This window comes from Schistocerca nitens, chromosome 1 (assembly GCF_023898315.1).
Source record: "Schistocerca nitens isolate TAMUIC-IGC-003100 chromosome 1, iqSchNite1.1, whole genome shotgun sequence".
NCBI classification, from domain to species: Eukaryota; Metazoa; Arthropoda; class Insecta; order Orthoptera; family Acrididae; genus Schistocerca; species Schistocerca nitens.
Genome location: NC_064614.1, coordinates 1256986805 through 1257004044, shown reverse-complemented (window position 1 = coordinate 1257004044; position 17240 = coordinate 1256986805). Strand labels below are relative to the sequence as shown.

Below are 17240 nucleotides of genomic sequence, written 5' to 3'. Positions count from 1 at the left end.
TCTAATTCCCGCAGCATCACCTGATTTAATTCGACTACATTCCAATGTCCTGGTTTTGCTTTTTCTGAAGTTCATCTTATATACTCCTTTCAAGACAATGTCCATTCCGTTCAACTGCTCTTCCAGGTCCTTTGCTGTCTCTGACAGAATTACAATGTCACCGGCGAACCTCGAAGTTTTTATTTATTCTCCATGGATTTTAATTTCTACTCCGAAATTTTCTTTTGTTTCTTTTACTGCTTGCTCAATATACAGATTGAATAACGTCGGGGAAAGTCTACAACCATGTCTCACTCCCACCTCAACCGCTGCTTCCCTTTCATACCCCTCGACTCTTATAACTGCCATCTGGTTTCTGTACCAATTCTAAATATACTTTCACTCCCTGTATTTTACCCCTGCCACCTTTAGAATTAGAAAGAGAGCATTCCAGTCAACATTGTCAAAAGTTTTCTCTAAGTCTTGTTGCAACCCTTGTTCACTCAAGTACGAGCATCCCTTAGCCGCTCGCCATCTTATTTACAACTATTCATGACGTTGCCTTGCTGGCTTAGATTTTTGTGAAATGTGACTTGTAAGTACTGCATCTCTTTCAAGTCAGTACAAACTTTAATTTTATTAATGTATTATATACCTAATATGCTTTAGAACAGTTAGTTTAATTCTGAAGACGACGTTCGTAGTAGCGTCGAAACCGGGTCAATTTTGACTTAATATTTGTGACCGAGGGCTTATTTGTTCTAATATGTTTCTCTAAGTCTACAAATGCTAGAAACTTTGGTTTCTCTTTCCTTAATCTATTTTCTAAGATAAGTGGTACGGTCAGTATTGCCTCACGTGTTACAACATTTCTACGGAATCCAAACTGATCTTCCACGTGGTCGTTTCCATCAGTTATCCATTCGTCTGTAAAGAATTCGTGTTAGTATTTTGCAGCCGTGGCTTATTAAACTGATAGTTCGGTAATTTTCACATCTGTCAGCACCTTCTTTCTTTGGGATTGGAATTATTATATTCCTCTTGAAGTCTGAGGGTATTTCGCCTGTCTCATACATCTTGCTCACCTGATGGTAGAGTTTTGTCAGGACTGGCTCTCCCAAGGCTACCAGTAGTTCTAATGGAATGTTGTCTACTCCCTGGGCCTTGTTTCGACTGTCTTTCAGTGCTCTGCCAAACTCCTCACACAGTATCATATGCCTCATATCATCTTCTTCTACCTCCTCTTCCATTTCTATAATATTGCCCTCGAGTACATCGCCCTTGTATAGACCCTGTATATACTCCTTCCACCTTTCAGCTTTCCTTTCCTTGCTTAGAACTGGGTTTCCATCTGAGCTCTTGATATTAATGCAAGTGGTTCTCTTTTCTCCAAAGGTGTCTTTAATTTTCCTGTAGGCTGTATCTATCTTACCCTGATACATGGCACATTAGACGATGAGATATACAATGGGCTGACAAAAGTCACGGAATAGTCCTAATTTCGTGTCGGATCTCGTTTTGCCCGGCCTAGTGCAACAGCTCGACGTGACATGGAATCAAAACGTCTCTGGACGTCCCATGAACAACTACTGAGCCACGCTGCCTCTATAGCAGTCCTTAATGGAGAAGGTGTTGCCGGTGTAGTGTTTTGTTCACGAACTGACTGTTCGATTATGTACCACGAATGTTCAATAGGACTCATGTCAGGCGACATTGGGACCAAGTAATTCGCTCGAATTTTCCAGTATTTTCTTTAAACTAATCGTAAACGCTTATGGCCAAAAGATATAGCGAGGTGCCGGGGTGGAGAAGAATTTGTACCTCTTTAATTCAGACGAATTTTGCATGAGAACTCGACATGCACTCGACCCCCTCCTTACAACCACTTAATTGATTATGTGCGCAAGGGTAGCGGAATAAAATGATGGTGGACCCTGCTAGTTGGTAAAGTAAGGAGTGCACACTCACAATAATTTAATAAAAATCGTAATCTAATCAAAAAAAAAGAGAACTTTGTCATAATAAATAACATTAAATGGGATTCTGCATATATCTACGAAATCAGATGCAGATTATTTTTTACAATGAGATTTATTATACATCACAACATAAATGTACATGATTATCGACACAAACAGTGGATTGAAGGACAGGGTATACTGAAATATTATGAGAATAAGAGTTGGCTCGAGAACAAGGGGCTCCTACTCTCTGTGGTGCAGACGATAGACGATAATGACTGGAGGCCTTGATGAATCAAATATTAATCTCGCTACTATATAGCAGTTTCGCAATTAGTAGTGAGAGCTGAAATGGGATCACATGGAGAAAGAAGCAAGGTGGGCTTGTAGCAAAGCGAACGCGCGTGCTGCTGAGGAATTCAGTATGAAATTGATACGGTCCTAAAATGCCGGAGCCGAAAAATACTGTACCAGTACTGAAATCTGCAGCATGTCGTCGGTAGGCAGCGTCCTGGTGATGTAGGCGCCGACTTCTGCCGTGCAGCGACTCTGTGTCAACCCCTGGCCGCGAAGGCTGTCCGAAAATACTGAGTTCTTCCGAAGACGGGGGACCAAGTCGCAAGACCGTCCAACACCGAGGAAGCGAAACCAACATTGCTCAACTCCCTACTCTCCTCGAAAACTGCGAATCAGCATTCAGTTCAGATTCCGAAATTCTCCCACACTGTCTCAGAGCATCATTCGCGCCAGTAGCGACCGTTCCCTCCAATTTAGAGCAGGGCTCTATGACGTCAATTAGCCTCAGTTTAAGTTGACCAATCATGCCTCTGCTCTTCAGCTGAGGGCACTGAACTTGCCGTTTGACCAATTACGAAAACAACCTGCCTAGGCCAGCGGCCATCTGGTGCCAGACAGTCGCACTCAGCAGGGCACAGTCCACAAGTATTCTCAGAAACAAGAGGACAATGCAGTCAGTCGGTGCCAGGAATTTTGCTCCGGACGCGCCAGAACGGTAAAGACATAAACGGCGGCGACAGTCAGACGTCTCGCAGGACGTTTCGCCCTGCATACAACAGGCGAAACTCGACCGACGTCAGTCGTCCCACCAGGCGCCTAAGCCTATTGTACGAATCCGACAAAATCCAGGGAAGTGCAACCCACAACCCGATACGTATTGTGCCGCGTCCTCCTATGCTCGCCTCGCACAGGCCACCCATGGAACTAACCCTACATTCATGGGAATCAAGTGAAAACTAGTTTTTGAGCTCTCAATACAACCACTCTCATTACAGTAACCTTATTCGGTGTGTGAAAATGAAGAGGAGACATGCAAAAGAGGGCATGGAACCTCTCAACATGGGTTATCGTCATCCACAAAAAACGTTGTTTGGGTACGTAAAGTCAATTAATGGCCGCAAAACGTCCCCAAGTAGCCGAACATATCAAGGTCCCACTCGACGCAAACACATCCCACACCATTATACACACTGCGCAGTGCCTTGTTGACAAATACGGTACTTAGCTTTGTGGTGTCTGCACCACGCTCGAACTGTACCGTCAGCGCTTACCAACTCAAATAGGGGCTCTTCTGACCTGACCACTGTTTTCCAGTCGTCTAGGGTCCCACCGACATGTTTACGAGCCCAGGACATGCGCTACAGGCGATGTCGTTCTCTTAGCAAAGGCACTCACTTCGGTCGTCTGGTGCCATATACCATTAACTCCGAATATCCCCGCACTGTTTTAACGGATACGTTTGATGTACGTCCCACATTGATTTCTGCGATTGTTTCACTCAGTGTTGGGTGTCTGTTGGCACTGCAACTCCACGCAAACGCGGTTGCTGTCGGTAGTTAAGTGAAGCCCGTCGGGCACTCCATTGCCTGTTGTGAGAGGTAATCCCTGAAATTTGGCAATCACGGCACACAGCAACTTTCACGTAACTGTCTGAAGAGGTTGATAAATGATTCCAGAGGTGTTTGACGTCTGTTGGGATATCTTTCCGCGTACACTGTACAAGAAAAAAACTGCATTCTTGTTTGTGTGTGATTTGATCATAAGCGCGTTCAACGTCGAGGTTATCGGCGTCCTAGTTTCATTCTTCCTATACTCTCGATACGCCATGAGCATGTCGGCTTTTACTGCAATGGTAAATCCCATCTTCCACTCACAACCTACTGCTTGGACTGTCACACACTGACTGATTTGCAGGTGACAAGGCACTCAAGGGACACACAAGCTCACTGTAAGCCAACACAACATAATCGTACATAGCAACTACACAGACAGGAAGCCACAAACTAGAGCCGTTGTTTAAACTTTTCAAAGTACGATATCTCGTTAGCAGCTCGCACTATAATCCTGCATCAAACACCACTACCATTCTAATTTACCCTATTTCAGGCTTATTAACGTCTACAGCCATTGTTTCATTTGAAAAAAGTGGATTTTTGCACAAAAATTGGTTTAACAATACAAGCCCTTGACTACCAATCAATTTCCCGAAACGGCACTTTGCATTTCTTCTGTATATGAAGTGGAAATTTTGGGTGATTCACCCTGTATTTGCACATGCTCCTTCAAAACTTTTCTGTAAAACTCTTTCACTCATCGTCACATTTCGACATCTGCTTCCCTAATCTTCTCTTTCTCCTTCCCTCACTCCATTCTTATGCAGTACCTTTGTATTGTACATAGCGTACAGTGTCATACATCCACACGTTTGTTCGATTCGCTGATGTTATCTGTCAGTATGAGGCCAAATTTCTTTAATTTTACAATCATAGATATGTTGGGTGATGTGTGTAAGAGGTAAGAGGAAGGTTTCTATTAGTTATAAATTTATAAAGATGACTTTTGTAATTTTGCAAGGTTTCTCGTTATGTAATGCCTCTTCTGCAGCCATTCAAATTCCGTTTCTGTGTATTTTTCGCGGGGGTTAAACGCACCCATATCGGATCACACAGTTTTTCGTTGAAATTTTCCTATCACTTCCGTTTATTCATTTTGATTATGGTACCAGATCGAATAGAAAGTGTTGGGGAACTGATCTAACAAGGGATATTTAAGGGACATCTTTCGTGATCACTTGATTCCAATAAATGGGCATTTGGCATCTGCCTTGATGTTTTTTCGTCGTTATTTGTCGTTTTTCGTGTACGAGGGTCGTTCAATAAGTAATTCCCCACAGTTTGTTCTCATAACATATTTACTGTAAAGGGGAGTGCGTATGGTGAAATTGGTCAAAAAGTGAGATTTTCTGTTTATTATGCCTTATTTATATTTTATCTCTCCTGAATAATTTGGTACGTCATCTGTCGATTAATTCCAATTATAAGTGTACTTTTAATCAGTTCAAAGTTAATAGCGCAAGTGAAAAAATCCGGTCTTCCTGTATTGACTTGCTATCTCTGGAACTGTTGAATCTACGAGACGTGGTCTTCAGCTATTTATTTCTTGAATTCATGTTAAGAGGTTGGAGGCACTGTGTAAACAGAAATGGCAGTACTGCACGTGCATCTTGTGGATTTACTTCGTGGGTGTAGTGTTTTATAGGTGTTGAACTGTAAACAGTGTGGTTTGGTGTACTATTACATGATCTTATACCTCTTTCCAGCGTTACGAAAAGAAATCGCTACTTTTAAGATGCGACTTTTCCATGGAAGTCAACGTACGACTGGATCTGAATCCAGTGCTGATCCTGTAATAGATGTTCCACAGACACACGAAAAGGACACCCCTACTAGTTCTTCGAGGAGGAAACTTGGAAACCATGAGGATTTATATATTGACAAAGGAGATCATGTAAATAGTTAGGTCAAGTTTTATTAGATTTGCGTGTGTTAGGAAAAGTTTTACAAGATGCTGTATCATTTAAGGTTTGTGGTGAGCAAATTAGCATCTTTAAGGGCACATCTCCAAAGTGGACTTGCTAACAAACTTGTTGTTCAAAGCAATATTATAGAACGGCACTAAGGGACAACACACATGACCTACAAGGAATGAAAAGAGCAGTGTGGGCTACATTTTTCCACAAATCATCCACAAATGATACACCTATACATGGTATTTGCCCACCTGGTGCTGATTCATGGTGCAAGTACCACAAAGCTCAGGCAGCGGGTGCAGAGGAACAATTTAGGCACAAAAACAGCATACCATCTGCAGTGATGGACGTAAATAAGCCAGTATATAGCGAGTTAGCTCATCCTGATCTTCTTTCCAACATCTCCATGGTCGAAAGCAAAACCTCAATGAGTCTTTCAATAATGTCATTTGGACCTACATACCAAAAATGTCTTTGTAGGCCTGAAAATTCTATGCTTGGGTGTTTTTGATGCTGTGACAACGATTAATGATAGTAATAACGGAAGAATTATGATGCTAGAGCAACTTGGCATCACTCCAGCAGGCCAACACGGTGCAAGCCTTCCAGCGAATGGCTCGACTCAGGATCATGAAAGCGCAGCATGCAGCAGAGAAAACAACTGAAGAAGCAAGAAGCAGGAAAAGAAGGAATCTTCTAGGATTGCAGGATGATCGAGTACACGATAATGCTGGTAATGATGATTATGGGCCTGGCTGTTTCTAGGAACTGGCACGGCCCTACATGTGAGTTGATATCAAATAAAATTCCTGAACTTGATTTCCCGGATATGGCATTTTTTAAAGTATTTGACTCATTATCTCAGGGACTATTACAGATGCATATGTCTTATTTAATACTATGTTACCTCTTAGTATACTGCACCTGCTGAACCACCAAAACATCTCTACTTGTAACGATTTTTACTTAGAGAAGGAGCAGGAGTCTTTTTTTTAAAAAAATTGAACATAACTTTTGAAAAAATCATAACAAACAAATTATTTGTCTGTATATTCTGATACTGGTTCAGTAATCTGAAAATCATAGATCTCAATCTCTCAGAATTCTGAGATAAAGGGTTGTCAATATTGCAAATTTAACACTGTAGGTATAGGATGTACGTATTCCCTTTAGAATTTGGTGACAGTATACATCGACATTTCTTTCTGTGTCCTATTTTTCTACGTACTCTCGATCACGTTTCATGGCCGTGCACCAACGTTTTGGAGGAGCATGTATTCCCTACTGGTAAAAGCTCTTGTCCTGTAGGCATAGACATGTTCCGGGCTCCTGTGAAGTTTCGAACCGTTCTGGCAAATGGCAGAGTCGTAGTACAGCGTCAAAATGGCGTCTACATACGTCTCACATTACAAGCAGCGTGCTGTCATTGAATTCTTGGGCACAGAAAAAGAAACCATGATGAACATCCATAAACGTTGATCATAGAATGAACGCTTTCACGGCAGGTGTTGTCATCACTTAACACTTCCGGGCTGAGATGTCGTGGTCCATACATTAGACTCTCCCTTGACGTTTCACCTTCGACTGCGGAAGGCATCCTCCGAGGACAATCACCAGTTCGCCGATTGTCCTCGGAGGATGCCTTCTGCAGTCGAAGACGAAACGTCAGGGGAGAGTCTTATGTATGGACCACGGCATCTCAGCCCGGAAGTGTAAAGTGATGACCCATAAACGTTTGTGTGCAGTGTACTGCGATGCTGCAGCTGATAGGAGTACAGTCGACCGATGGATAAAGAATGTTACAGCCTGAGGAAACGCAGAAACAAAGCTCTGGACGTCCTGTCACAGTCACTGCTCCAGACATGCTGAATCGTGCGGATGCAATTATTCGTGCCGACCATCGCTTCATAACTAGACAATTGGCTTTACAGTTGTCGGTCAGCATTGGAAGTACCTTTGCAATGATCGAGACTTTCGGATAATCAAAGAGGTCCTCACGATGGTTTCCACAAATGCTCACAGAGGACGAAAAAATTCAAAGGAAGGCCATTTCACCTCAATTGTCGGAGCGGTTTGAGGCCAAAGGAGAGGCCTTTCGGTCATGGATTGTTACGGGGATCGCAAGCTGGGTCCATCACTTTGCGCCGGAAACAAAAAGGCAGTCCATGAAGTGGTATCATCCTCATTCAAGACAATCCCCTCTGCCAGAAAAGTCATGGTGACAGTCTTCTGGGATTGTGATGGCGTCAGTCTCTCGGATGTGATGCCAAAAGAGTCAACCATCAATTAAGAGGCATAAGTGAAGACTCTGAATAAACTCAAGAACCGTTTCCGTCATGTTAGATCGGACAAGAATCCAGTAGAAATCTTGGTCCAACACGATAATGCACGCCCACACACAAGTCTGAGAACACGGGAACACATCACCAAACTGGGATGGACGTATGGACATCATTCTCTCATCCACCTTACTGTCCATACCTGTCACCCTTGGTCTTCCATCTCTTTGGGCCGTTTAAAGATTCTCTATGAGGAACACACTTTGAAGTTGACGAGATTGTCAGTCATGCAGTGAAAACATGGCTACGCCTATTGGGTAAGATCTTTTACGAGCAGGGAATACATGCTCTTCCACAACGTTGGCGTACGCCATAGAAAGAGATGGACACCACGTAGAAAAATAGAACATGGAAAATACATGTTGATGTATATTGTCTACAAATTCTGATTTAACAAAAAATGTGTTCTCAGAAAAAAGTGTGGGGTGTTATTTTTTGAACGAACCTCATAATAACCCTATATTTTCCTAAATACGATTGCACAATACATCAAATACTGTTTTGTGTTTCGTAGTTCCACAAGTATTATACTTGAAATATTAAATTTGTTCTTACAAGATTAAACATTTGTCAGTTTCTATAGAACTATACCGTTTATATCATTGTAAGAAACCAATCAATAGATTGTTAAATACATGAAGCATTAGATTTCAAAAAAATGGTTCAAATGGCACTGAGGACTGTGGGACTTAACATCTGAGGTCATCAAAATGGTTCAAATGGCTCTGAGCACTATGCGACTTAACTTCTGAGGTCATTAGTCGCCTAGAACCTAGAACTAATTAAACCTAACTAACCTAAGGACATCACACACATCCATGCCCGAGGCAGGATTCGAACCTGCGACCGTAGCGGTCACGCGGTTCCAGACTGTAGCGCCTTTAACCGCACGGCCACACCGGCCGGCTGAGGTCATCAGTCCCCTAGAACTTAGAACTACTTAAACCTAACTAACCTAAGAACATCACACACATCCATGCCCGAGGCTGGATTCGAACCTGCGACCGTAGCAGCAGCGCGGTTCCGCACTGAAGCGCCTAGAACAGCTCGGCCACATCGGCCGGCTTCGAAATTAAAAAAATAGGAAAAAGCTATAGGAAAAGACGGGTAATATACAACATGTACAAGAGTGAAGAGGGTACGATAAGTGGGAAAAATTAAGTGCTGGGGTTTAAGAAGGTTATAACACAGTGACGTAACGCCGGAAATAAAAGAAGGATTCAAGACTGGAATTAAAATGCAAGGTGAAAGGATATTAATTATAAGACTATCTGATGACATTGCGCCTAGAACCGCTCGACCACACTGGCCGGCCATTAGATTTCGGGCGCACGACCACTGAAACCATATTTCTTCACTTGATGTTTCGATCGCATATCTTTCGGTCATTCTGCGGGTGCATCAACAGACTGAGAAGGTACATTGGTCGCTCAGACCTTGTAATACAGTGGACATCGACACTGCACACGCAGCCACTGATTAACTAGTCTAGAATCATGAATACGACCACCATCAGGCAACGACAGGTTCACACATAATAGTGCTTGCCTGAACATATTTCTGAATGTGACATTCCCTTGCATTTGTGAGGAATAGAAGCAGGCTGAAAATCTGTAGGATCAGGATTCAGAACTATGAGGTAACAAAACTGAATATTACAAGTGATCTCCTACACTGTACATGTAGACAACTTGTAAGTAATAGATCTCAGCTATCAGTCGTCCTTTTGAAATTTTAGTGGCAGATCTAAATTTCAATTAGAAACTAGATCTGCCGATAAAATTTCAAAAGGACGACTGATAGCTGAAATATATTATTTATAAGTCAATAACAGTCGCTGCGTGCTACAGCCTCTAAATGGAGGGTAACCTAATGTAGACAACTGTCAGTCCATGATTTTATATTCGTGCGTAAAAAACATTTCCTATCTCAGTAACTCTCCTCAGCATTTTGTTCAGTAGATAGTTAAAAAATGTAACAATAATATAGACAGATTTTATACAGAGAGTAACGACTTTTTTATTTAGTTATATATGGAAAAGAGGGTAATGTGCACCTACCATCAAATGGCTTACAATACAAGTATGATTAAAAATTCACAGATGACTTAACTGAACAGAAGGAAAAATGTTACTGCCTACGTTCTTTGGAAACTGAACTAAGCATTTGTGAAAGATTAAGAGCTTGGATGTGGATGCGGTAGTATCAGAAAAAGAATGAACTCTGTACAATTTACAGCCGCGAGGTTTAACAGTGAGTACATTAATTAATCATGTGGCACACCGTGATATACAGAACACAAATCCACGTATTCTAATGTAGGCAATTTACAGTCAGGAGATGGCCCATGTCATTGAGACGGGTTGCGCACTCAGCCTGGTAGACTTAACAGATTCGTGTAGTAAACTGTTCCTACAAGATTATTGGAACATTTAAAAGGCAGTTCTCATTAAATGTGGAAATGATGAAAGATATACAATGACAAAAATATGAGAACACACTGCCGCAGATTAGACCGAAACAAAACTAAACTTCACATCTCTGAATGTAAATTAATAACAGTCTGATAGGATTAAGTGAAAGAACCATTAACATTCAAGATCCACTGAACAGTCAGTAATTAATGTTGATGTTGTTGTTGTGGTCTTCAGTCCATGATGCAGTCCATGATGCAGATCTCCATACTACACTACCCCGTGGAAGCTTCGTCATCTCGCAGTACCTACTGCAACTTACATCCTTCTGAATCTGTTTAGTGTATTCATCTCTTGGTCTCCCTCTACGATTTTTACCGTCCACACTTCCATCCAATACTGAAATGGTGATCTACTGGTGCCTCAGAATATACCATACCAACCGATCCCTTCTTCTAGTCAAGTTGTGCCACAAATGTCTCCCCAATTCTATTCAATCCCTCTTCATTAGTTATGTGATCTACCCATCTAATCTTCAGCACTCTTCTGTAGCACCAAATTTCAAAAGTTTCTATTCTCTTCTTGTCCAAACTATTTATCGTCCACCTTTCACTTCCACACATGGCTACACTCCATACCAATACATTCAGAAACGACTTCCTGACACTTAAATCTAAAGCTGCATGCCCTTGAGAATGTTGATATCAGAGCACAAGCACTTACACTTATTGTCTCCTGTGGTCCGCAGGCATTGCAGTGGACGAAGTAGCCAAGTGCTAGTTTCCCAGTCACAGCTGGGCACGCCCCATCGGGCTGCACCATGCGTCGTCACGTGTCGTGTAGTTACACCTCTGCCAACGAGCTAGTGAAGATAGTGCTAGTGAGAGCAGCGTGGCGTACTGCGGCCGATTGGTGTATGCCATGAAACTGGTCAACTACAGCACGGAAACAGATTGAGAGCGATCCCATGTGGGCAGCCCTCTACAGGCGGGCATGTGATCCAAGTTGGACGCTCTCGCGAGACGCTGTAGCAGTCGTCGCTATGTACAAAGTCAACAATCTGATAGAGCTTCGATTGCAAGGAGAAACTCTTCGGCGGCATGCCGTCTAATTCAAAAGAAACGGCCAGGAGAATAGGCGAAAGGAGTGCAATTGCAAAAAAATAAAAAAAAAAAAAATAAAAAAAGCGCGTAAAAAAGTCTTATGTTGAACTGACATGTTCCACATCTTTACAAAATGTCTTGTTCATGATCTGTGGAACAAGTATTAATGTAATGTGATACGACAACACTAGTCCCCGTACGAATCGGACAACGACATCTGCCATCGCTGACGTAGGGATCCAAGTACTGCCGCACCCACCTAATACTCCTGACTTGGCCCCTTCTTATTACCACCTATTGTGGGCTATGAAGAAACCTTCGCGCGTACATCACTTCGAGTAGCGCAGGAAGTGCGATTAGTTTCCCTGCGCTGGGTTCCCCGGACTCCAAAAACGTGTTTCGACGAGGGCCTACAAAAAGTAACACATCGTTGACACAAATACGTGCAGCGTAATGCAAACTATGTTGATAAAGTGCATGTATCTGCAAAGGCACGAAAGTGATCAGCACTCGGTCGAAAAATACCATGAAATTAGTATCCAGCCGTTGAAAATAATGTATGGTTTGAGCCAGGATATACGTATTTATAATATCAGAACAAAATATTAGGCCAGACTGTATACAACAGCACAGAATCGACGTGAAATCGATTTTTGACTATTTTGCGTGAAATATAACGAGATCAGTCATCAGATACAGTCACACTAGATATTATATGTACTTCACGGAAACGTAGGCGACATTGAAAATGGAAATATTCGGAAACAGCTGCCGTAATGACCAGTAAATGTTTTACATAGTGATACTGTAACCTTACTTAGAATGTCAATGCGAGACATATATTTCAGTGCAGGCCCAATTATCAAGAAGGTAATCCGGTTATTTTCAATATCTGTGACTGTTCTAATAGCTGCCATGATCTGTGAGTTGTTATTTATACTGTTTTGGTCATTTATTGTTGTTGTTGTGGTCTTCAGTTCTGAGACTGGTTTGATGCAGCTCTCCATGCTACTCTATCCTGTTCAAGCCATTTATTGTTTTCTTAATCATTGCAATAGCTCTTTTATGTGAAAGTTAGGAGTTTTCTGTTGTGACTGTCGATTCTATTAATTTTCATTTCCTGACCCATTTCAGATTATTCATGCTCGTGCTTTCTTAAGTGTTCAGGAAAGATGAAAGCGTTATTTTAATATTGCCTGGTTCTTATATGTCCGTAGCATTTTGAAATTTCTGTCATCGTCTTTATGACAATATGTGTACTGTGAACTGGACGATACTCCGAAAGAGTTTCCCACTTTTCGTGAAAGGATCGCAGCCTTTTCGGACTTGGCATATTGAGTCACTGAAGTGTAGCTCTAAATACAAGTTTTCATTCTCAGAAACAACTCTGAAGTCAGGCGAAACACCATAGTATAATGGCTTGGAAAACCTAAGGACGAAAGTAGTTTTCGCATGATGTTTCACTGCCAGGCAACATAGCTTCAACATAGCTTGATGGAATTAGAACTATGCATAGAAGGCACTGTTACAGTGTGGTGCAGAAGGTAAGGACAAGTAAAACGACACTTTTACTCAAAGAAAATAACTACGGTAATGTAACCGCCATTTGTGATCGTCCTCAGGAAAATGTAAATGTGAGGTATAATTTTTATAGGATATGCGGTAACCAGGTATATAAGTGCACGTTCTGAAATATGCTGCTTGCTGGCCATAACGTTAGTACGGAGTTCTTGCAGTAGACGTCCCGTTCCTCCACTAGGGAGCTAGGGAGGTTGACAGCTGGTGGATGGCCGTTGTTTCATGTGGACGTGCTACAATACGCCCCAAATGGTTCAAATGGCTCTGAGCACTATGGGACTTAACAACTGAGGTCATCAGTCCCATAGACTTAGAACTACTTAAACCTAAGTAACCTAACTACATCACACATATACATGCCCGAGGCAGGACTCGAACCTGCGACCGTAGCAACAGCGTGGTTCCGGAATGAATCACCTAGAACCGCTCGGTCACAGCGCCCGGACAATACGTCTCCCCTGCGCATGTAACGCGTGCTGGGTTGGATTTCAGTCTACGAAACGAGCTGCCCAATCCATTCACCAAATATCCTCTCGTTCTAAGAGCTCCTCTACCAGTGCTCTTCAATTCGGTCGCGCAATAAACATGAAGTCAATGCCGAATGCGTCCCCAAGAACTCGCACATAAAGGAGTTCAATGCCACAATAACGTTGACAATCGAGTGATTTCAGAAATTTGGATGTATGTTCGCCCTTGTAACATTGCCCCTACCACTCCATAACACGTGCATCATCAAAACAAATCATGTCCTACAATGCTCCTGGGTACATTACCTGTTTTCACACATCGCTGTATGAGCATACGTCCAGAACCATTAGTCATATAGCCGACCGCGGTAGCCGAGCGGTTCTAGGCGCTCCAGTCCGGAGCCGCGCTGCTGCTACGGTCGCAGGTTCGAATCCTGCCTCGGACATGGATGTGCGTGATGTCCTTAGGTTTAAGTAGTTCTAAGTCTAGGGGACTGATGACCACAGATGTTGAGTCCCATAGTGCTCAGAACCATTTGAACCATTAGTCGTATTGAACCTGCTCTCATCCATTTAGAGCGCACTCCTTCTTGGCCTTGTCCCACGCTCTTCGGCACCATCAAAAACGATGCTGCTGATGTGCTCGTGCTCGTCGTCGGGCAATGAGAGCAGTCCTATACAGTTTTCCGTGTCATTGTGAAGAGTGAGACTGCGCGCATTGCAGTCCTGTTAAATTTGGTTGCAGTTGCACCCACTGTTTGACGTGGGTCCGTACATGCATGTTGCTGTTGTGGTCTGTGGCTGTAGTTGACTGCGGTTGATGATCACCTGTTCTTTTCCCAGCAGTGTCTGTGGTTCGGAATACGCCCCATACACGTGAAACAATGCTGTACGCAGCAGAAAATTCTTATGCTACATACGTCACACTTCATCCTTCTTCCAGTGTCATGATAACTCTTCTCAGTGCGAAGTCATCCAGATGTTGCCTTCGGGCCATGTCTTAATGAAGAACATCATCACACTGTGCAGTAATTGCTCGCTCATTGGTACACACAGACTCTCCTCCTGCACCTTCCAGTGCCTCGTGTTGCCGGGCCTGCACCATTTGGCGCTATAATCACGTTGACCTCATGCCATGCGACGTTCACTTACCCATGATATACAGGTATAAAGTGTACAGAAATTCACTGACAGGACAAGAATCGCAGTGACGCTGCCAAGTATTCAGAATGTAAACCAAAACAATTCCTGACGCACAAGCCTGTGGCCGTATAGTTGGTAAGTGCTGTATATCCACTGTGTTTGCCCTTGCAGCGTGAAGACGGACATGGGACCCGGCATGGCGACCAGCCGGCTGTACATCGCCAACGCGAACCGCCGCGACTCCGGCAACTACACGTGCGCCCTGGCGGCCGTCGCCAGCACCACCGTTTTCGTCTACGTCATCAGTGGTGAGTTGAGTGCCGCAGGTGTTGGCTACCATCCTCAAACTACAGTGTGTTTGTACTGGAACAAACAACTGTGCGGCCACCCACAGCAAGGTGCTGTATTTCCGGAACAGGCAAAGTAACTCTGGTCATACCTTAGTAGGGGAAACAGACAGTAGCAAATGACAACGTCTATCACAGACATGTAACGTTCCATCTGACTCGATTACTTGTACAATAATGTAATACAGTTCACTGTGATGTCTAGTCATATTTGCTTGAAGTGTTTAGAGCGTATCAACTGTCAGCAGAGAATGAAAATTCTGTCTTTTTATGATTAATGGCGTGGTGGTACAGGCAGAACTTTTGCAATTTATTCCTTGTCCATTCTATCTTCCTGTTACCTTTAACCGTGTAGCTTTACAGTGTAGAGCATACTTTGGTCAACAGCGTAGATACTCTGGCAGCAGGGAACGGCAAATATCTATTTGCACAGTATTGTACTCACTACTTTGAGCATTTTTCTCTTTCACAACATTTTTCACATGTTTCAGGTGCTACCGTTGTATGATGATGGCAGTAGCCGAAGCATTACAGTATATAACAAATAAATAAGCACACTAGACAATCTAAACGGAATTACTCGGCGAAGTTCACAATGATAGTGGACTTTTTCGAGACTCTTTGTGTCCTTTGTTAATGAGATCGACCATGTGCCAGTGAGCTACGGATTTTACTTAGTAAGGCTTGGGAAGCATAAACACAGCAGTTTTAAGTATTATAAGAATAGGAAATGAAACATCTAGTTATAAAAGGTCAAAAAAATCATGAGCATTTCCGGAAGCGTTTACACTCACGTGTCGTAGCTGGCACTGACTAGGCAAGCAAATAACAGTTAATTTACGTCTAGCTGATTGCTTAAGCTGACAAATCAAAGCAAAGGAGGCCGCTTTCTTTCTTTTGTTTGAGTGAGGCTTGACTTCGCAGTGACCTGCCATTGGAGATCTGAAACGTTAATGTAAAGTGATAAGCCACACTACGGAAACGGAACTGCACTGACGAAGTCGATATAAGACAATGTAACGTGAAATATAGTTGATGAAATTACCATAATTGGATGTCTTGCAGTATCCATTTATGTAGAGATAACTGCAATTAACTCCTCTATATAAATAATAACATAAATGTTCGTTTGCTCGAACTCTTAAATCTCACTAACTCTTTTGAAAGTTTGACGCAACGTTTTTTTTCAAATACGCTCCCATTGTTATATGCCTATTTTTAATCTATATGTATTATGTGAACAAATATGTAATATATAAAGGGTAATCGTTACTACCAATATCCTCGAAAATTAAAACTTTTACTCACTACTCTAATGGACATTTGGATGGATATAGGCCATATATTTTTCAGTGTACGTAATATACACATATTTATCAGATATGTAATAGTCAAACGTTGTCGGCTAACAGAAAAGTGTTATTTGTGGTTTATCAGGTTATGATTAGAAAACTATCAAAGAATCTGAATTTTCAGTAACAATAAACAAGGTACAGGGTCGGAGAGTAGGAGAAAGTACAGGTAGACAGACAGAAGGTGGAATCAGCGGATATAGAAAGCAGGAGATGGACAGAGGGACAGAAGGGGATTGGGAGGGAGGGGGGAGAAGGAGAAGATAGAAACGGAGAGGACGCGATGGACAGAGAGGGAGGGAGAGAGAGGGACCAAGAGGAGACAGAGACAGCGAGGGGAGGAGAATATGCAAAGAAAGGAGGGAGAAGGTGATAAACAGAGAGAGGGGGAGAGAGAGGGCTAGGAGGGGATGGAGAGAGGCCGGTGGAAAAGACCATCAGAGAGAGGAGGGCTGAGGTGAGTGACAGAGAGAGGGAAGGAGGCGGAGATGGATGAAGAGAGGGAAGAGGTGGAGATGGGGTTGAGTAAGAGTTAAGGACGTACAATCAATTTGCATATATATATTAGAAACGTGTGCTTTCCCTTCACTTTCTTTTCCATTCGTCAGACGGAGCCGCAACAACGCGTGGCAGGGAACAGCTAATATTATAATTAAGTAACCGATAATATTAGGCTGGGAGGCTGACGAAAAAGAGATATTGAAGTATATTGTCAGCTGACGTGACCGACC

The 17240-nt window shown here is 42.7% G+C and overlaps 1 protein-coding gene across 3 annotated transcripts in view; it reads left to right on the top strand.

The window, feature by feature from the left end:
• The window catches only part of LOC126239825 (nectin-4-like), a 470862-nt gene that overhangs the window by 437288 nt on the left and 16334 nt on the right, over positions 1-17240 (top strand). For all 3 annotated transcript variants that reach the window (XM_049947887.1, XM_049947888.1, XM_049947889.1), the window contains exon 6: positions 14982-15118. In XM_049947887.1, coding sequence (XP_049803844.1) covers positions 14982-15118 — 137 coding nt within the window. The remainder of the gene's footprint in view (positions 1-14981; positions 15119-17240) is intronic.